General features: G+C 38.5%; 1 protein-coding gene across 2 annotated transcripts in view; it reads right to left on the reverse strand.

Moving 5' to 3' along the window:
• Nucleotides 1-22,269, reverse strand: part of EFNA5 (ephrin A5) — a 277,027-nt gene that overhangs the window by 33,886 nt on the left and 220,872 nt on the right. For both annotated transcript variants that reach the window (XM_061189496.1, XM_061189495.1), the window contains exon 2: nucleotides 13,687-13,979. In XM_061189496.1, coding sequence (XP_061045479.1) covers nucleotides 13,687-13,979 — 293 coding nt within the window. The remainder of the gene's footprint in view (nucleotides 1-13,686; nucleotides 13,980-22,269) is intronic.

The following is a 22,269-nucleotide window of genomic DNA, read 5'->3' on the forward strand; positions in this document are numbered from 1 at the left end:
GAACCTACTAAATAATGGTCTTACTTTCTAAGAATCAGAACATATTATATGGTTAAAAACATGATTGCTGTCTAACTCTGTAAGTAGTAAATAGTGATTAAATATACATCACTGTTGACCTTTAATCAAAACCAAATCATGGCTCCATTTAGATATAGTCCTTTTTCATCAGACTCTAACTAAACATCAGGGAGAAGAAAACAAACTGACAAGCACGAAAGGTCACAGACAATAGGTACCCACTTCTTTAATGTACCTTCCAAAAACGTCGTGTTATATAAATAGAATATTACAGGCACTACTCACTATTCTTTCCTTCCTCCCCAGGCACACATTTTCCTTCTAAACTATTCGTCCAAAATGAATATTTCTTATCACTTGATATCATGCCTGTTTCCTCTCTATTTATGTGGCTTTCTGATTCTTATCCTCACTTAACAAAGTCTACCACTTTGTAAAAGGAACTCATTTCATAACAAAAATTTTTATTGTTGTATAAGAAATACAAAAAACCCCAAAGGGTTACCTAGTTCTTGTTTGCAGCAGCCTGGTGAAATTGTATCTTATTTACAGATGAAGCAAATGAGACAGTTTGCTTTGTGAGGCAGAGGAGAAATTTGTTACGACCCTGGTGAGTGAGCTGACTCCCAGAATCTTAGTTTCTCTTAGTCTTTATCGTAGACTAGGACTAGCATGGTCTCTCTCTGACCAGAGTTCCCCGGTTTAAACAAACATTTGTATAACAAAGACTGCCTTTTCTCAACACTGATGCTGCTGTTCCATTCACTCAAATCCTCCAATACCCGCTGCTTCTATGTCTTGAATTCAGACCCATCTACTCCCACTTTAAGCCAATGTTCCCAAAGTGTCGCACGAAATCACCTTCAGGGGAAATTTCTCGAGGGCTTGTTAAAAATGAAATTCCCTACTGCAACCTAATAAAATTGAATGAGTCAGACTTTCTGGAAGAGGGTTCCAAGAATCTGCATTTTTACCCCCCTATGCAGGTGGGTCACTAAAGTTAGGACAGTATCTTAAACCCTGAGACCTGAATTCCACCTTGCCTGTCAAATCAGCACTTCATATCTTTAGCGTCTTCCTTTTGACGCAATCTTCTTTTTTTTATGGACAGTGTCAACCTTGTGATTTACTCCTTTTTTTGCTATCATTTTCATGGATACATTTTTCTCATATTGGAATATGAGCTCCCGGAGGAAAAAAATTACATCGAGTACTTTCTATTGTTGCCCTACGGTGTCTGCTACATTGGCCTGATGGGTAAACACAGCTCAGCGAGAACTGAAGGGTTGACTAATGAGAATACATAATACTGAAGTATATCCTTCTATAGCCACTGTAGATTTTCTACAAATTTAATGATGTACAAGTACTGACAGCCCAAGTAAAGTTTAACAAATGGATTTGTGTAGCATTTTTAATATAAATATTTTAGGAAATAACTACGATAAATCTTCTAAAATGGACTTTAATAATAAACTAACACATCATATCAAAAGGCCAGAAATTCAGCTATTTGATTAATAATCCAGCAAATGTTATTGATTTAGCAATTTCACTTAACAGAAACATCATAAAAACCTACGCAAAAAAAAAACCCAAATACCCTAAAACTCTGCAGCAATGGCAACGAAGCTGAAGGCAATATAGAAACAATAGAAATTCAAGTAAAGGGTATTTATATCTCTGAGATGAGAATAATTTTTTCGTAAGTACCGGTAATATTTATGGAATAAGCTTCCAAACATTACTTGCCATTCAGGGAAAAGAGCTAAGAGCATGAACGTTGGAGTTGGGATGCTCAACTCTGGCCATCGCCACACATGGACAGTGTGATTTTACAAGTCATTTGACCTGTCTGTGCTTTGGCTTCCTCACCTGTAAAATGGGAACAATAATAGTGCGTAACACATAGTTGAAATAAGGTATGGATGAGACAACATATGTAAATAGGTGGGATGGATAAGTGTTCACTACCTGCTAGCTTTTATTGGATAGCCAGCCTGCATCTAGCCCTAAACTAATTATTTCAATGTAGTTATAAGGCCCAAATGAGTTTCCATTTCAGAAACATACTACTCCCTAGTGCCTGCTGGATAAGTTCCTAATTCTTCAGACCAGATGTAATGGCCCTCAACAGTCTGGCTCAATCTATCCAGTTTTATTTTCCAAATACCTTCCATTCCAATCAGATGTGTCTTGTCATTGATCCCACAGTCCTTGCTGTTCTGATTTCCTTATCCGGAGAGGGAGGCAGGTGAGAGAGGAACCCCATGCGCTGTGTGAAGCCTGTTCTCTGGAGGACTGCCCGGAGTCTCCCCAGCTCTGACAACCACCCTCATGAATCAGAGCCAGGACCCCTTCTGTGTGAAATCTGGGTGCTTGTCAATCCCAGACTCACTGCTATATTTAAAATGGGTAACCAATGACCTGCTGTATAGCACAGGGAATGCTGCTCAATATTCTGTAACAACCTAATTGGGAAAAGAATTTGAAAAAGAATAGATACATGTATATAACTGAATCACTTTGCTGTACACCTGAAACTAACACAACAATGTTAATCAACTATACTCCAATACAAAATAAAAAGTTAAAAAAAATATCTGGGTGCTGCACACGGCTGCTGCGATTCCTGAACCTCATTCTAAAGATTTCAAATGATGTAAGTTCTCAGAGTGGCTCTTCTTCTCGTAGAATCTCTACTCCTGTTTCTTGAATCTGCAAAAATGTGTAATAACCAAGTCTGTGAAAAACTCGTGGATTTTAAATAACAACGACAGCAACAGCAAGTACAACTAATAATAATAGAAACAGTAATTGCAGCTGCTGTGCTGCTTAAGGATGAGCGAAGGCAACAGGCAATCCCCAGCGTGTCATGTTAACAAGCTGCGATGTTGAGACAGTCACCAGGCTTTGCGTAATATCCACCAATGCCTACAATGTGCTATTGATTCTGTTCATCAAGTTTAAACCTCTGAAAAATGACTCAGGGTACCAAAGAGACATAGACTTTCAATCATCTCGCTAATCATTAAATGTCTTCATTCCAATTGAAACAGGGAGAGTGAGTGACACATTTTATTATGTCATCATGTTCTGACCCCACAAACCATTCAATAGTGCTCTACTTTGTTTTAAAAATCCATAAGCATCCTAGTATGTGAGTCTCAGGAATAGGTTGACATGAAACATCCCTCTATACATCACATTAGCCATTTTTAGAGCTGGGTCTGCCTTGAGTTCTTACCTAATCACTTGCCAAGGGTGCTTCAAATCTCTCTCCTTCTAACTTCTTTTAAAATATTTATTATAAAAATATTTATTATGATATAAGTGAATAACAAGTTTAGACTTGGAGTCAAACTGCATGGGTTCAAATCCTGACTCCACTGCAAACTACATGATCTCAGGCAAGTTACTTAACCACTCTCAGCCTCAGTTTCCTCATCTACACAATGGGGATAATAATAGTACCCACCTCACAGATGAGAATTCAATGAGTTAAAACAAGTAGAGTGTTTGATACAGTGCCTGGCACATAGTAAACTTGCAATAAATGCTAAATCACATCATTATGATTATCACGGGGAGCATTATTGTTAGGGGAGCAGTTTTCAGGCAATGTATGAGTAAGCCTTTAGCAAAAGGATGCTTTTTTACTCCCCTATGCAGGTTGGGCACTAAAGTTAGGATAGTATCTAAGCCCTGAGACCTGAATTCCACCTTGCCTGTCAAATCAGCACTTCACATCTTTACTGTCTTCCTCTTGATGCAATCTTCTCTTTTTTTTTTTTATGGAAAAAAAACCCCAAAAAAACTCTGAACTGACCTTTATTTAAATCATTACAATATTCATTACGTGGTCTCAAAGTTGAGCGAACTGAACTGCCCCTGCCCCTGGTGTATATAGCAAGACTTTTAAGCAATCTATTAAAAGTAAAAAAAAAAAAAAAAATCACCTGTCCTATATCTGGCATCTATTTTTACTCTCCTTGTTTAGATTTATTCCTTAAAAATGAGGCCTACAATAGAGCAAGAAGTTCTGAATTCAAGGTTGAGGACCCACTGAAACGGTTAAAGCAAAACATACAGGGAAACCTCATCAATTCAGATTTTAGTCAGAGCCTGTGATAATGTACTTAGGGAGAAAATTGACTTTGAGAAACTTTTGTTAAAAATAAGTCTGAAAAAGACAGTTTACATTAGAATCCAGATATTGGAGCTACTAAAATTTGGGCAGGTTCAAATTAAAAACAATATATATTCTTTCTTAATGACTCAGAGACATTGTTTTTAAAGATTTGGCTGTAAATGGGAGTGCTAACTATAAACTAAAACTTATCTAACATTAACGTAGATGAAACTAGTTGGAAATATTGCACATCTCTGAAAATAGTAAAATGAAAAGATATTGTAATTCCAATTTCTAACAATAATAGACTGGCTGGCTATTCTCCAATTCATGATACTTTACTTTTGGGGCTCAGAATGAATTAATATTTTGTAAAGCTTCAAATTTTAAAACTAAACCTGGATATAGCCCATCTATTAAAGTTCTGTTCCTAACGTGGACTTTCTACAACCTGCCTAAAAATATTTGATGGAAAAGAAGCCTGTTGCCAAAGTCCACATATTTCCCCCATTAAACAGAGGTAAGCCATATCCCCAGAAACCATATTTCAAGCCCACAGGATACTCATGAACTAAAATAATGAATGATAATGTCTCATTCTCTGCATTAATATTAAAGAAAAGAGAAAATAGAAAACTTTATAGCCACTATCAGCCCTCTGGACCATAAATCTCAAGCTTTGAGAATTGCTTCCCAAAAGGGTAGGGAGCTTGGGATGAGTTGTGAGAGAGCTCTGGAGCCTAGAGATATTTTTTAGCAAGCCAGCAAAGCACTGACACAAATTTCTACATATCTCTGGCTGTGAAAAGTCTCATTTGTGGTGATTTATATTTCCTCATAAAGAACTCTGTAGATAATATAAGCCTGCTGTGAGGCTGTCTGACAACTTTCAAACTGAGAGTTACACGACCATTCTGTTAAAATAGAGCACGAATAGATGAGTGGGAAAATCTGTAGAAATAGTATTTCTTCTGACGAAAGGCCAAAATACTGTTCTTCCAGCATGCACAATGTTGACAGAGTCACCTTTTCACTCTGTGCGCATGCTTCATGGATAATATTTTGGTCGTCTATATGAGGAAATACTATTTTTTCCTGAAGATTGACTATGCATTTCATGTGTGCATGCTTGTGTTAATTTACAACAAATGACACTTAGACATCATCACACTGGAGTTCAGTTGCCTTAATAAGTTACTAAGGGAAACACAGAGAATCGCACGCTGACAACCCAAAGTCAATGGAGTATAAACACTGTTATTCCAAGTGTCACTGGCGTGTTATTTCCATTTCTCCTGGCATCTGCTCTGTGTAACACTGCACATACACATGATACAGCAGCTCATTAAACTGCTTTCAGTTAACTCTGAAACCAAATTAGTACATTACTTGTTTATAAGGCTGAGAATTACCGCTTCCCTGTGAAATTACACAATTAATCAGGTGTGTTTTTTCTCTCGGCGATGCGGCCACTTCTGACATTTAGGGATTAAAAAGAACAGTCCTTTCATTTGTTTCCACATCAGCATTTAGTCTCAGTGGGGTAAAAGGAAGCAAAAGGTGACATAATTCCTTCCTCCCCCTTAGGAGGTCAGAACGCTACATGTTCCCTCAATCTTATAGCATTTTAAACTCTTAAAAGGACACAAAAATTATTTTGTTTTTGAACTTCTTATCTGAGTGTCGCAGCCTTTGAAAAATTCGAGCAATGGGAAGAATTCTTATGTCTTCTGTTTCTTATGGCTGATACCATGAATTGCCAGCAAGCCCCAATTATTCAATAGGTTTTAAGGCTCCCTTTGCAAACTTTTAGAACGGTCCCAAAGTCAAAATCTATTAAGCAGTGATGTTTGCCCCAGTTTCCTTATTCACAAACCCAGCATTTATTTCTCTGATTCTTTTTAACAGTATCTCATCCTTTAGCCATTTAATAGGGCATGCATTTCTTTTTAAAATTCTCCCTACTTGATCAAATGATACTGCCCAAAATTTTAAAAATAATAAAGTGTTTTAAAATATCCTTTGTTCCTATTAATTGCCTCCTCCACCTTTGATTTCACTCAGACTCTGTGAAACACGCCAGGTGAAGCGTCTGTGCTCCAGCCGTGCCCGAGCTGACACCCGGCCTTCCCGTTCAGAAGGTTAACAGGGTACCTGGCAATAAACAACCATTTTCATAAGAGAAACCTACAGTTAACACAGAAGAATATCCTGAAGTCTCTAAATATCCTCTTTTATGTTCTTTATTTAACCTTCATTTAAGAGCCCTTGAAATCCATTCAAGCTTTCCTAAAAGATGGCTAGGGACAACTTGAAACAGACACAATTCTCTAAACTCATTCTTTAAATAAAAAGGTGTATTCTTGCAGGTTCACTAAAGACCACTGGAAGTATACGAAGGGAATAGAATGACTATTTTCAGACAGAAATCTGATATAATCCCAGACAAACGTCTAGTGTCTAAGTAGAGAAAAACTGTTTCATTGTTTGTTAAAAATTTTTTAAAACTTAAGAAAAACCCTAAATTTTAGCAACTAAGATATACTCTGTATCTGAGCAATTACTATTTGATGCCTGTGCCATATTCATTCTTTTCCACTTTAGAAAGTATTAAAATTTGTCGATTTCCTAACACTGCCCTTCAACTCCCTTCTCTGTTAATATAAATATGCATCACTAAGTACCATGCTCTGACTCTACATACCTAAAAAAATGCAGGAGGCGCATTAGTATTTGACCACAGTCCTGGAATTTCAGTTATAAGCCCCTTGAATCTCAGCTGAAGTATGTGCTAGAACCTTTAATGCTAAAATAAGACTCCAGTAATCAAAAACATTTTTCGATAATAAAAGCAAAATGCACACACACGTTGAAGCAAATATTGAGTTGTTCATTTTAAGAAAGTACATTGTACTTACAGGTCACCTCCCCTGCAAGAGTAAAAGACTATGAAAGATGAAAAAGATTACCTCCTGCTTTGATAAATATGCCGTTTTGACACTCTTTTATTTCAATAAGAACAACTCAGAAAAAAAGGCAGATTCATGTGAACTGTCAAGACCAAAATAATTCTTAATGCAGATTACTAAAGTAAGCTGCTGAAAAATCCAGACATCTAAAGGGGGATGAAGACTTCCTCAGGCATATGTAAAACTGGCATAATATTCCTTCACTGTATAGGGCATGAGCTTAAAACATGAATTTTTATGAGGCATTTATGAGGTTTTCTTTTACTAAACTAAAATATCAATCAGGGCTATTCAAGTTGCCATAACTTTTCAAAGGGTGCAAAATTTTGGGGATGTAGATTATTGAAGTTATCTTTTTGGTAGTCAATTGGTCCTTTAAAAATATTTCTTTAATTGAGCCTTGGAAATAAGAAAGATTGTGATTAATAAACGATTATTATATACCCATTTTACAGATTAAGAAAGTGAGGCTTGGTGGGGTTAAGTTACCCAAAGTCACATAGCTATTAAGAGTATAGAAGAGGGATTTGAGCCCAAGGGTGCATTCACTAGAGTCTGTGCCTTTTCTTTTTTTTTTTTTTTTAACCGTGATCCACTCTCTCCTTTGATGCAATGTATCCCCCTCTCCTTTGATATAATCCCCAGCATATGATCAAAAAATGTTACTAAGAAACTAGGGAACTGCTGCAGTGGGTGCAGCAAAACCTAATGCTTCTAATTTATCTGCTTGTCTCAAACAGTATCATCTAAGAAAAATTTTAATTGCTTTTTCTATTTGGTTTACTATTACAGTATTTATTCATTCAACAAATACTCAACAACTCTTCTATGTGCTGTTTTCTACTTTTTTTTCACTTAAAATATACAGTTTTAAATCAACATTACGGTTAAGCAGATTTTCCACATTATAGAGAGCTTGCCTGATTTTAGAAACACTTGTGTGAGAAACTGCACTCTAAGTTCCAAACAACTCACCTGTAAATAAGCTTTTGAAACATATCCCGTTGGCAAGTGAAGCACTTTCTTTATATTAGTATTCTCTGGGTTTACTGAATATTCTTACACTTCTTAAAGGATAGTCAGTAACCATCTTATACAATCAAATGGTTTCTGAAGCTGATCTTGATCATTTCAATAAGATATCTCTTCAGGACTTAGGTTTCTTATTTTGTCAGTTTTAAAAACTGTGTAGTAGATATTAAAATTACTTCACAGTTTAAGACTGTAAATTTTAATTAAAGTACACAAAGCAGAGAATTAGCAGTTAGCCACATAAATTCAAGTATGCACTGAAGAATGATGCCCATAGAAACATAAACTGTCCTCATGATTTTCTTTCTAATTTAAAAAAATATGTATACCAAAAAGACTGGAGCAGAAAGCTTCAGCTCCTTGAAAGTTCTTTTCATTGATGAGATATTTTAGGATTCTAACTTCAAGGAAATGGACATTTTCCAGCTCCACACTTACATCACCATGTCAATTATGAAGGAGTAAAACTAAAGCATCATGGGTATTCAAGTTTACTTGCCAATAAGCTTAGGAAGAGTATTCCCTAATAATCTCCCAGAAACTCCTGGATTCCACCTGAGCGCTATGACTATAAACTATCTTTACTCCAAGTATCTTCTTTTGAAGGAGATCAGCTATACCTTAGATGTGGCAAATGCTAGAAGAATTCTCTGCCTTTTTAGTATCATTTTAAGAAAATGACATCTGTCTTCCTTATTGCAGGTCTCTCATTAAAAATCACTCGTTTCCTGAATCGAGTGTGCAATCATAATTTAGTCTGGATGCTGAATATTCAGTGGATTTAAGAAGAATTTCTTTGAAAGTACAACTTTTCTGAAGTTATTGTATTAAAAAGGTCAACCATCTGGGAAGATACAGTTGAGATGGAAGAGTATCCTTTGGAGAGCTGAAAATGTATAAATGTGTTTAAAATGTATCTTGCACTACCTGATTTGGGGTTCCAGTAGAGTTTATAAAGTAATATTCTCTAAACGGTAGTGCTAATAATTTCTAATCTTTTTTTAATACAAAATATATTTTTTCTTTTTAAGCGTATAAGACCTAGGACCTTATCTCTTCACTTCCTTTTAGTTGTTTACTCACTTAACTTCTTCTCAGATTAGCTACGTACTTCTCGTTTGTGTGAACTTTTTTCAAGTTACCTAACTTTTCTGTGCCTCAGTTTCTCCACCTGTAAAATGGGAAATAAGAACAGTACCTCATAGTGCTGTTTTGAGAACAGTAGGGTGTTTAGAACAGTGCCTGGAACAGAGTGAGTGCCACGTAAACACTAGTGAGCCTTATTTATTGATCATCTACTACATGCCAAACAATATAATAGAGGGCATAGAGCAGAAATAGCCATGAACAAACCACCATAAATGTATAATGTGATAAGTGCTTGAGCAAAAATAAAGCAGAGTTAAGAGTGTAGAGTATGGTACAGATATTATCTTTATATAGGGAGGTCAGAAGAGCCTCTCACATAAAGACATTTTTTGGCCCAACCTAAAGCAAGTGAGAGCAAGGGATGTGGATACCTGGGCCAATGAGAACCTCAGGCAGAGAGAAGATAAAGAACCAAGGCCTTGATGTCAGGGGGCGCTGGGCAGGTATGATGAACAAGGAGGATAGGGTGGCCGGAATAGAGACAATAGGCAGAGATGGTAGGAGGAGAAGTCCAAGAGACTGAGGGTGGGGAGGAGAAGAGGACTTGTCTCAGAGGACCTTGTTTGCCAGGTTAGAGACTTTGGATTTTGTCTTGGTGAGACAAGAAGTCTCTGGAGGGCTTTGACAGAGCAGCGACATGAGGAGGGGAAACAGATAGGAGCCTGCCACGCTAGTCAAGACAGTGGATGATGGTGGCGTGGATCACGTGGCCAATGTAGAACTAGTTCAATAATTCCGATATGCTGCTCCACTCTCCATTTTCCTTAAAAATATCCCTTTAACTGGCATTTATTGCACATCTACTAAGTAAGGCTTTGGGCTGGGCCATTTTACAGATGTTAACTCTACCCTAGTGTGCAGACCCTATGATAAAATATATTAAAGCTCCAAGAAAGTTTGAAATCATCTATTGCAACCTCATTATTTTACAGATGTGGAAATAGAAACCCAGAGAGATTAGATGATTTATCCAAAATCATATACCTCGTTAGGTCAAGAGAAGGGCCCAGAACTCAGTTTTCCTTACTTTACAGAAGAGGACACATTCAAAATCAGCAGTTCTACTAACTTACAAAGATAACTTATGGTGCCCTTATTTATTCCCCTTTGCCTCTTCTGATTTAAAAATAACGACACAAAACTTCTTTCAAACATGTCCTCATTAGGTCAATGTTTATGAGAATCATTTCTAAAATGAGCATTTTTGAAGTTTCTAAAATAACTCTTTGCCTTAGGAAGTCTATATAAATGACTATTGCCATAATCTATTGACGGGCAGCTCTGCAAATCTATCACTGGTAGAAAAACCACCGACCTTCTCTAGTTATTTTAGTATGCCAATCTCTTACCAAAATAACTCCTGTAGATTAAAAACAGGATCTGTCAGATTGAGAGGATGGGCTCAGTCTGCCTGACCGATAATCGGCGATTCCAACAACTTAGTACGCTGCCTGCTCCCAGGGAAAGGAAGACATGGCGTAGAGTCGTTCTTGGGACAAATAAAGGATCTAGAATCGTGAAGGGTATTTTATTTTTAATGTAAACAGGAAACTTCATGAGATATTTCCAACTACTGTATTTTCTTAATTTTGTATAACTTGGAGAAATTAAGAAGGAAATAAAGCTTGTTGAAGATAAAGCAGAACTTGATGAGAACACTCCGATTTGTGTCCTGAGTCTACGTGATGAGGTGGACGTCCCGTTATGAACTATTCCTCTTCCCTTCTCCCCCAGTTCAAGCTTGTATCTGACTTTCGGTCCTCTGCAGTCACCCCTGAGCTTAAGCCTTCCTCCGGCACCTTGAAGCAGGACCGTCAAAAGGCTATAGCTTTCATTTTTCTCTTGGAAATCTTGGAAGAGATTTTAAGGCCTTGAGGAGCTGAAATCTACCCCTGGCCTAGTAAGGACGTTTTATAAAACTGACAAGTGGGCAGTCAGGCTGGCTCCTGAGATCAGCAGTAGGGCTCCATGTAATGAGTGCAAAAAGAGCCATTTCCCAATCACCTTGTTCATTCCACGCACATTAGGAAAGAGGAAAATTCAACTGAGGGCCAATTCTCCCCTAAGAATCCTTTAGTTTAATTACGACCACAGTATATGAAACGTCTGGAAGACGTCCACTCTCAGCAGTGAAGGAAGAGAGAAAACCCTTTCCCTACTGAAAAGACAGGGAAGGATGCTCTTATGGTTCTAAAACATGGTTGAAAATTCAATTTAACCGATGACCAGGCCACTGCGCTTCTTGTAAATGAACGTCTTTTTGCTGCTAATTTTGTGCTATTTTACCTTTCATTAAAAGAAGTAATTCAGGTTAAACTCAGCTGAACAGCAAAAAGCTCTTGATATTTTGAAGCATTTTGAACAATTACTTTGACAGGAGCCCTTGACAGTTAAATGACTCCGTTAAATGAATGTTATAGAAGACACATAATGATTTTTAGTGAAATATTGAATTTAACCACAAATGAGGAAAAACCAGTCATAAGCACTATGGGTGTATTTGAATAATAACATCTTGCTTATGAACCTCAATGGATTCTGTAATTTCTAATAATCATGCAATCAGCTAGTTAGCTAGTGAGTATGTTTCCCATCTTCGTGCCCTCTATTCATTTTTGCTTTTGGCTTTTGTTGCTGTTTGTTAATCTGAGAAACCATGTGAAAGTTTTGAAACTGGTAGTAATTTCCTCTTACATCAGTATGATATTTTAGAGTTAGGCAGTTAATGAGTCTCTGTCCCACAGCTGAAGTCTTCCTTTTTCCTTTTTCTCCTTTGCTGAATGAGATTCTTTCACAAAGTAAAAAATCAGCAAAAGGCAAGAGCCTGCTGCCTGAGAACATGTGAATTCACTGTATGCTAGTGTTTCCTCCATCCACGGGACTCAATATTCCTTTTCTTATTTTATGGATCGAACGTGAGATACTATCGAGACTTTTACATGTTTCTTCATGACTAACGACTGAAATATGTACTGAAATAATAAAACTGGTGCTGTTCAATTTCCTTCTTAAATTCAATTCCAATAAGTGAGAGTGCCCTTGTGATGGGGAAATGCGGCTTATTAGAAAACTCTGTTTTCTGGAGAAGAAGAGGAGCTAAAAATCCTTGTAGACTTAAAACATGTGGGTGAAGAGAGGTGGGGGAGGATACTGGGATTGAAGAAATGAATCAGAAAACCAGGAACGTTCTTTATCTCGTTTGCCTGGCAGGCGGAGGTGACAAGCAGCTCAGCACACTGGGAGGCCCCGCCTGGCTCTGCACTTCCTGATTCTTCCAAGCAGGTGAGGTCCAACCTCCCCTACGTTCCCACGGCTCCCTGCACTCATCGGCATTCAGCAACTGTCTATTTCCACTTTCACTGCCTACTTAAATGTCTGCTCCCCACTAGACAGTCACTCCTTGAGGACAGGGAGTGTCTTTTCATCTTGCATCCCCCAAATTTCTGAGCCATGATAAGCTGGTCAGTAAATGTACTTCTGAACAAAGTACTTTTAACATTTAACTCCTTCAGCTGACAGTCAAAACACGTGGGAAAGGCCAGATAGCTTAAATATCTGATACTAGTTAAAGGCAAGTCCAGATACACAGCAAGCTGCCTAAATTAGGTATTTCCTATAACCCTGCTAACTCAACTGTGGTCCATAGACCAGCAGCAGTGGCATCACCGGGGAGCTTTCCAAATACCACATCTCGGGCCCCACCCCAGGCCCCCTGAATCAGAATCTGCATTATAACAAGATCCCCAGGTGACCTGTGCACAGTGAAGTTTGAGAAGCATTTACCTAGAATACATGACCAGTATAATGCCTGAAGAAGTGATGGTGTGTAAGATGGAGAAAAAACCAAGACACTTCTTCACGCTCGTTCCCGTTTAAAGACACAGCTGCTCTTAATAATTGTCTTTTCTCCTTGGTGCAAAGAGAGTATTTATCATCAGCTTGCTGACATTTGCAGGAGTTTTGGCTTTCCCCAACTGAAAATGTGGATGATTGAAAGGATATTGCTGACACCTGAATGAGAAATCCAATGACTCCAAGCTATGTAAATTTAATTATTTCCTTTAATTCCTTTTTCAGGAATCTCTTTTTCTTTTCCTGAGCTTTGGAGAAGTCCTAGCAATTTTCATTTAAAAGAAATACAAGTCAGCAGTGGTTCACTGAACAGGCTGACACGCAATTTCATAGGGGGAGAGGCGCTGTGTGTTTAATCTAATTTGTGCTCTCAATTCCCAGCTAATGTGTCTAGGGATCCTGATGTATGCATGTACAAGGAGACATCTATAATGCAGAGTCCAGCTCTCTGCAGTTCTCTGAAACACGGCTAAAAATTCAGTCTGGGTTCTTGCAGCTGCCCTACAACATGATAAATCTTTGTATACTCACAGATGTAGAAATATTCCCGGCCTGGTCTGAATTCAAATCCTAGGGAAAAGGGTGTGAAGAGCTGGAATTTTTCAGAGAACTTCAGTGGTCCATTTGGAGAGTGAGGGCGGTTACATTCCCATCTCTTGAACCCTTTGGAAGTATGGTCGCAGGCACTGTAGCCATCAAAGTTCACCATGTAGAGGACATAACGCTCAGTCTTATCTTCCGGGACTGAGTCCTCATAGTGAGGGCAGAACACATCCAGGTAGTCATTGATACAGACGTCAATGTGGTAGTCACCCCTCTGGAATCTGTTGGAAGAAGAAAAAGATAGGATTATTCATAGAGGAAAGGCTTCCTGCTTGGAATCAGTGGTTGAACCCATTAATAAGGCTCAGGCTAAAGATTTATTATAGTAAGTTTTTATTTGGTGTCATATGATTTGAGGCATGGTTTGAATTGTTGCTGTTCCAAATCTAAATAACAGCATGCCATTTTACAGAGGAATTCTATTACCGTTGTTTCAAAGTACCCTACCAATGGAGTGCTTCACTTTCATTTTAAGTATTAAAGGTACTGATTTGCTGTTTTCCTTTCATTGTTAAAATCAGAGTTTTCATATTTCTAAAATAGTGTTTCATTTAATAAATGTTTTTGAATAAATGAGTAAGAAATTTAAAGAATAAATGAATTGTTTTTGTTATAACTGAGACCATTCTTAATTTCCTATGCAACTGTGGACAATTAGAGTGATAAAATTGAGAGAATTAGAATCATAAAATTTAAAAGTTGAAAAGAAAATTCCTAGAACAACACTTCCACTTTAGAGGAAAAGAAAACCCGAAGGCATAATGATGAAGCAATGAGCCACTGAGCTAGACCTGGAACCAAGACTTAGGATCCTAGTTAGGTGCTTCCCTTAGTAAATCTGCTTTTGTCACAAACTCACTTTAGCCAATCTCTGTTTTGATGCCCTCGCCCTTTCCCTATTAAATTGAAACCATCTAGGTCGAATGACTTTTCTGCCCATTTCTTTCACTTTCATAGGTTGTGTTCTAGGGCTGGACTGAGGAGTAGAGAAAGTAAGAAGTCAGATGAAAACAGCAAAACCATGGCCACTTCATCCTGAAAGAGTTTAAATGTGTGCACACAAACACACCACTGCCCACATCACAGTGTCTGCTTCAATTCTTATCTTGAAAAAGTTTTGCTTATTTGTTTGAACTAATGTGCCTTTCCCCATCAACTGAACAGTTTTTCCCAGGACCCAGTGGTGTGTGAAACAGGAATTGTTATGTACACAACTTTCTAAAATCAGAGTGGAAAAGCCTGCAAAACCCCTTTGTTTTTAGCTGGTGAGGAAATTCTTCTCTGAGCCCTTAGGAGGGTCATCACAAAACTATGTCACTGCTGAAATACAATGCCCATAAAGTCATAAAATCTTCAAGTCAGACAGTCTCAGGGAGAAGACTTCCCAGTGATGGTGAGCTAGTCTATTCTATCTTTGGACATCTCTAAATGTTAGCAAGTTTCTTCTTATATTGAGCATAAATCTACTTCTGTGTAATTTCCATCCAGTGATCCTACTTCTGCTGCCTGAAATTACAAAGAGCAAATCTAATTCCTCTTCCACCAGGTAGTACATAAAACATTCGGAGATGTCAGCTGTATCTCTCTGTATCTTCCTTTCTCCAGACTTGAAAATCCCGATTCCTTTGGTTATTTCTGGTATAGTTTCCAGACTCCTCATCATACTAGTATTTTGACCCTCTTCACATCTTCTAGTTTCCCAGTGTTCTCCTTAAAAGGCAGCACCCAAACATAACAAGGACCTCTGACAGGTTGTCGTGAATACTACCTTTGCTCTGGATGCTAAATATTCATTGACAAAGTCGAGAGTCCCTTCTGAAATACACCGTGGTAAAAGTGGAAGAGCTACTTATTTTGAGTGAGTAGAACTAGATCTGCTGCTGGTTGAGTAGGAGAGTCATAAGCCATCCTGAGCCTCAGTTTCCTCACATGTTAAGTAGAATAATAATGAGAATCTTCCTTGCTGACCTCACACGGCTGCTTCAAGCCTCAGATGAGGAAATGTATGAAAAGCACACGTGAATATAAAGCACTGTTACTGTTAACAGGATATATTAAAATGGGTAAGTAACAAAGTATTACTTTTTAAACAATGGCAGTAAGAGCATACAACAGAAATAAAAATAATCCCCAGGTTTCCCTTTTTAAAAATCCCAGAAGAAAGGAAATCATATAAAAATCCTAAATTCTGTCCTCAAATATCAAATGATCCCCAGAAACTCCACTTGCTCTGTGCTTTTGAAAAGCAGCATGTTGGTTTATGCAAGAGAAATAAGGAAAGATGATCAGATCACTTCTCAGTTAGAGGATCTCAAAATACATAACCATTTTTAAAAACAAGAAAACCCTCAGAAGTATTTATTTCTTTATATTTACAGTGATGACGAAACCAGGTTTTCTTTTTCTTCATTACTGGCAGACAACGATTTGTCAAGATACAAGGAAAGCCTGTGTTGCTTTTAAAAGATTTTTGAACATCAAGGTAACATCACTGCCAAAGTACAAAGAAAAGACACTGCAACGTTCAGATAAAAGGGTGCTGGGCTGTGAATCATCAGCCCTCAGAGTAGGCTGACAGTTCTGGCTGAGAGCCAGACAAGAACTGCAGCAGAAGGCAATGCCCAGATGCACTTTATATTATTATATTATTATTATAGATTTTAAAGACATGCAAGGGGGAAGTTTTTCCTTTCCCTAAGTGTCACTCATCTTAGCTTCTACTGGCACTGGACACTGCTTAAAAGTGAAAACTAAGAAAACTGCCACTGTCTGGACCCATTCGGTTATTGCTTTATTCTACAAATTGTCAGTTTTTTGGTGCCTCAAGTTTAGCTACCCTTCTTCTAAACTTTTATCCCTGTTAATTCTGCTATAATTTTAATAAAGCAAACCATGAGACTGAAGACCCATTTTACATTGGGTTGACCAGTTATCCTTTTCTGGTGACAATTTACTTTGTGTGGGGTGTTAAGTGAATCACCGTGGAGCCAATTTTAAACATGAGATTGTCCCAGCACTTAACGCTTATACCCTTCTATGCACATGACAAAGAAATGATTATGATTTACCATAGAATCAACTTACACTTCTGTTTCAGATATTCAATTTGCATAAATTATTTTACTAATGTAAATTTCAAAGAATGGACAATGTGAACATAAAAACAGTGACCAATTGGAACTCATAAAAGGCATCTGTATAATGTAGCTAAGTACAATCCAAAGAAAGGTTGAGCGTTAGATAGTCTAAGACTATCCCAAATTATGCTCTTTGACTACAAAGTCACACTGAATCATTCTTTTCTGGCCTTACTGTGAAGAAGCACATATGTATGGCTAATATTATTGAGTGGTTATTACATTACATTCATTATCTCAATTTAATCTCCATCACAACGCCACAAAATAGACACTATTAGTATACCCAGTTAGAGATGAGGAAACTGAGATTAAGAAGTCAAGCAACGTGCCCAGTGTGACAGGAATAATAAAAGGTGGAGGCAGAATTCAAACCCAAGCAGTCTGACCTCAGAACTGAGATTTAATTGCTCAAGTCAAGTTCTTAGGTCCACTCTGTATTTCGCCAGCGGGATGATTCTCATTCTTGATGGGGTTTCAGTTCTCTCCTACATTCACTGATGCAACAAATATTTGCCATGTCCAGGATCTGCTATTTTATGGCTTTACATCTGTTGTCACAGGAAATCCTTATTGGGTAGTTATAATTAGTTTCATTATACCAATGAGAAAATGACATTCAGAGAAGTTGTTATCCACTTAGTTCAATTTTTTTCCACAGGAAATAAGTAGCAGAGTTAGCATTTCAACCCCAGTCTGATGGCTTCTGAAGCATATATACTTTCCTCCTAACCATAATGGCCCAAAGCTTTACTGACTGTAATTCCCCTCATCCTGTTTACACTGATCTTCTAGGAAAGTCTGCTGCAAGGGGTCCTGGCCCTTCTCTCTTCCTCACTAGGTTGAGCCTAAACTCCTGCACTGAAAGCGGAAGGGTGCATCAACATCTGAATAAGCCTCAGATCACAGGGTTAGCTCCTGACTCATGCACATCATTCCAACCTTTCACAGGATAAAGTGCTTTTAGGCTCCGTAGCCATTCACAAGAAGGGAACTTTTTTTTTTTTTCCCCAATCAGGAAACTTTCACGAGCTTTAGTTCATATTAAATGAGCAAATTCACCTCTAGGAAGAATGATTCCACATGCCAATATTTACAAATTTCATGGGTAGCCCACCCCTGCTTTGACACATTTGTAAACTTCTGGGAAATTTTCTTATAAATGTCTCCTCTTTACTCCTAATCTTTAATTCCATCTATTGTATCTGTGGTTCTCCACCTCTCTGAAACCATTGCATATTATGAACTGTAGGAATTTCTGGCTGCATACCAACACGCCAACAATAATTACAATACAATCTCTACTAAATTATCACAGTGGTTTACAACGTAAAAGCAGGCATGGTTGCCACACTTAGAAAAGTGACTGCGTTTGAGTAAAATGATTACCGCTCTGCCTGTGTTCTCACAATACAAGTCCCAAGTGCCAGGAAACATCTCATATGCATACAGTGATGGCCCCTGTCCTCCACTGGGTTGCATAGCTACTCAGGTCAGTGTTCCATATAACAGGATGACAAGAACACATTGTGTACATTTATCAAAATGTGGCAGTAGGCTGGTTGAGAATGTCATATATATTGTGAAAGGATCATTTTAATTAAGAAGAATAAAATTCAGTACGGCAACTAATTCTTTGTAATCAATTCAACTACTAAAAATGAATTATGCACTTTATGATTGTTTTGATGACCCAGAGGCTGCCTGAAGGGTTGGATAAAAAATACAGTTTGGGGCTACCGATAGCAAAAAACAACAACTAAAGGTGGGATTTGAGCTACAAAGTCTCTATGCAGACATGTGTTTTTGTCTTAGTTTGTCTTCAGTGTTTACCTGATGACATTCCACAGCTAAATACAGTTTTTATTATAAATTTAAACTACTATTAATATCTCTCTCCTTATATAACCTGTCTGGAGAAAGTGAATCATGGATTGAGTATTGGAATTCAAGTGAAATCAAGACGACAGAGGTGAAGTAAGAGTTGACAGGCTGTCTGGGACTTCCCTCGTGGCGCAGTGGTTAAGAATTCACCTGCCAATGCAGGGGACATGGGTTTGAGCCCTGGTTGGGGAAGATCCCACATGCCACAGAGCAACTAAGCCCGTGCACCACAACTACTGAGCCTGCGTACCACAACTACTGAGCCCGCGCACCACAACTACTGAGCCCGCGAGCCACAACTACTGAGGCCGCGTGCCGCAACCACTGAAGCCTGTGCGCCTAGAGCCCATGCTCCACAAGAGAAGCCACCGCACTGAGAAGCCGACGCACCGCAACAAAGAGTAGCCCCCGCTTGCCGCAACTAGAGAAAGCCCGTGGGCAGCAACGAAGACCCAACGCAGCCAAAAATAAATAAATAAATTTATTAAAAAAAAAAAAAGAGTTGACAGGCCGTCTTTGCATTTAGTTATCAACAATGTGCCCCCAAGTTTCTACTGAGACAGGGACCAAAACATTGTCTCATGACCATAGTTAACCTGATCCGTAGGACTCTGCTCCTAACTAACTAGTTTATTTTCAAACTTGGGTCGCTCCACTGGGGACATCTAGTACTTGAACACTCCAGTCCTTGACCTCAAGTGGAAGTTCTCTACTCTGATCTCGGTTCCTCTTTGCTTTGGCAAGGAGACATCACCTAGCTTTCTTTCTCAATGGATAGTTTTTCACGTCATTGACCTTACTTCCTCCTCTATCACCATATGCTCTCGTGGTGTGGAGACTGACAGCTGGGAGGCCGAGTTCACAGGACACACAGGCAGCGCCCTGGGCTCAGGCTGCAGAGAAGCAGCACCATCGTCATCATCCTTCTCTGAGTTCATCTTTAGCCACTTTCCCCTGCAGTGTTCCTCCTCTGATTCCATCCCTCATTTGCTAAAGCCAAAATACATTTCATTTTAGTAGCTGGAAAAGGAAGGGTACGGTGCATATTTAAAACGTTCTAAATTGGCCTTCAGCATATGTTGCTGGCACAGCAGAGAGCCTGCTTCCAGGGAAATATGTACTGAGGTATTTTATCAAGCAGCTCCTGAGTGAAGTTTCTTTACTCCATAAATAGAGAAACAGCATTACTGAAAGGAGACAGTGCTTATTAGAGGTTAGGAAGCTGTGAGGCACTTTTATCCCCTTTTCATGTAATGTTTTAAAGGACTCAATGATGAAAATGCTATTTCTCATGAACTGGATAGTTGATTATTACATTTTAAATGTATTTTAATCTGTCAAGGAGGTGATTGTTTTAATATTCCTATCTGAACAGAACTACACTGTCACGTCTTTAATTACAAGGCAACTTATTATACTACGTTCTGAAATTGAAATGTAACAGAAGGATGATTTATGGTCAAAGATTAAGCAAATTTATCAGCCCAGGGTTCCTCCCAAATTTTAAACTAAATCTAAAGTGACTATGTCTTGACAGCACAGTCTTTCAATTCTATTATAGATTTAAAGGCTAATTTCAGAATAAGATGTCTTTTTAACCAGAAGAATTTCTCATTTGTCCTGAAGGGCCTAATGGGCCCAGCAACAGACACAGGATTTGTTTTATAAATACGTTTTGGGAGGAGATGGGCAGGATGGCAGTCTCTGTTGCGTTGCATAACACGTCTCTTCTTGTCTCCTTCTGTTATTCCTTTCAGCACAGAATGCAAGCCTTATGGCTTTCAGATCCTAAATCTGAAGATGCTCTTTTTTTTTTTTTTTTCCCAGCAGAGGTTAAAAGCGAGAAATACAAACAGCAAATCAAACTTGGGGAAGATAAATCATATTAGCATCAGTGGGGGATGAAGAAAGACTTGTTTTGCTGATTTTAAATGTCCCCTCTCTCTCACAGGCTGAAATATGCCAACCTTTCAAATATATTGGTCATTGACCTTTGTTTCCAGTTCTGAGACAGTCAGAGTCATAGACAGTTTCACTGTTACCAGGCCAGCTGTTAAGGCTGAATGAGGTGTAGTACATGATGACCAAAACCCACCATTTCAGGCAGCCCAATCCAGCTCTTCCAGGCTCTAGAACATACCAAGAATGACTAAAATTCCCATAAAAGTGAAGATTTACAAGTGTAAAAAAAACCTACTCAAGGATGAATTTCAGAGATATTTCCTACATATTCTTTTGCAGTTGAAAGGCTACAACACACACTTTCATTCAATGAAGCACATGATACAAAACATTTAGACCCCAGAGTTGGTGCTCTGCTTATCCATTAATGAAAATTAGAATAAAGTTCTTACACATGCAAGTTGGAAGAAAGGAAATAAATGTTGTAGTAATCACAAATTCTGCAGCATGAGAGCTTTGTCTTCAATTTAATAACTGTTGGTGATGAGAATAGGATGTAATTTACTTAGCCAGATATTTAGAATTTATTAGTGGTCTAGTATACTAACCTGTCCCTTTTTTTTCTGTGTGTGTGTGTGTGTGCGCGCGCGCGCACGCTTTAAAAGCAAGTGGTTTAAAAATTCCTCCATTAACATTAATTACTCATCTCAGATAGATGGATAGAAATCTCAAATACCTTGTGTTATTGCTTTTCTAGTTCAAGTCACATCAGGCTGAATGACTTTTTAAAATGGATATCTCCCAGGAGGAGTACCTGTTTCAAATACAGGGCCCACAAAATGTTCTCTCCTCCAGTGTTTTAACTCATTTGGAGTTTGTTTTATTAGCCTGACTGAGGAGCTCCAAAGGAAACAAAGCATTAAATTGGCGGAGCCTAAACAAGACTTTCCTTCAGGAAGGGACCCGGAGCTCTGGGTGACAGTCTAATTGCTTCTAAGCCCCCAAAGAGGCCTCAGGCTTGGAGTAAGAATGTGTCAACGTCAACAGGCTAAATCAGCCAAAGAATTAAGCAGGCAGAGTTCCACACACCCGACACATCGCAGACCACTGCAAATGGTTTTCAAAAAAGGATTAAAATAAAATAAAGAATTATTGTCTGGCAATCAGTGTATGGCCTCACAGAGGTCACTTCCACAAGGCAAAACAGGCTCCTTCTTGACTCCTGCTGGCCAGGAGCTTCCTGACGAAGCTGCCCTTCATGCCCTAAGTTATCCAGAGTTTTACATCATGTCAAGCACACGGAACAGAGCAGCTGAAACACACACACAGATCCAAAGGCAGATGCGGGAAATCACTGACCTGGTTATCCAGCCCCTGTCCTAGGAGAACAGGATTCAACAAACTGATTCTGTTCTGAGGATGCAGGAGGTGGGGAGTCAATCAAACAAATAAGCCACCTGCCAAACTGCTTACATACGTGTAGTCCTTTTGTATCCTACGAGGATGGAGTTACCCAGCAGAATTTCAGGTTATTCCTAGTTTCAAAATTAAGAACAATAACCAAAGAGATATAGTAAATGTCCTTCCT

Source organism: Eubalaena glacialis, chromosome 4, assembly GCF_028564815.1.
Source record: "Eubalaena glacialis isolate mEubGla1 chromosome 4, mEubGla1.1.hap2.+ XY, whole genome shotgun sequence".
NCBI classification, from domain to species: domain Eukaryota; kingdom Metazoa; phylum Chordata; class Mammalia; order Artiodactyla; family Balaenidae; genus Eubalaena; species Eubalaena glacialis.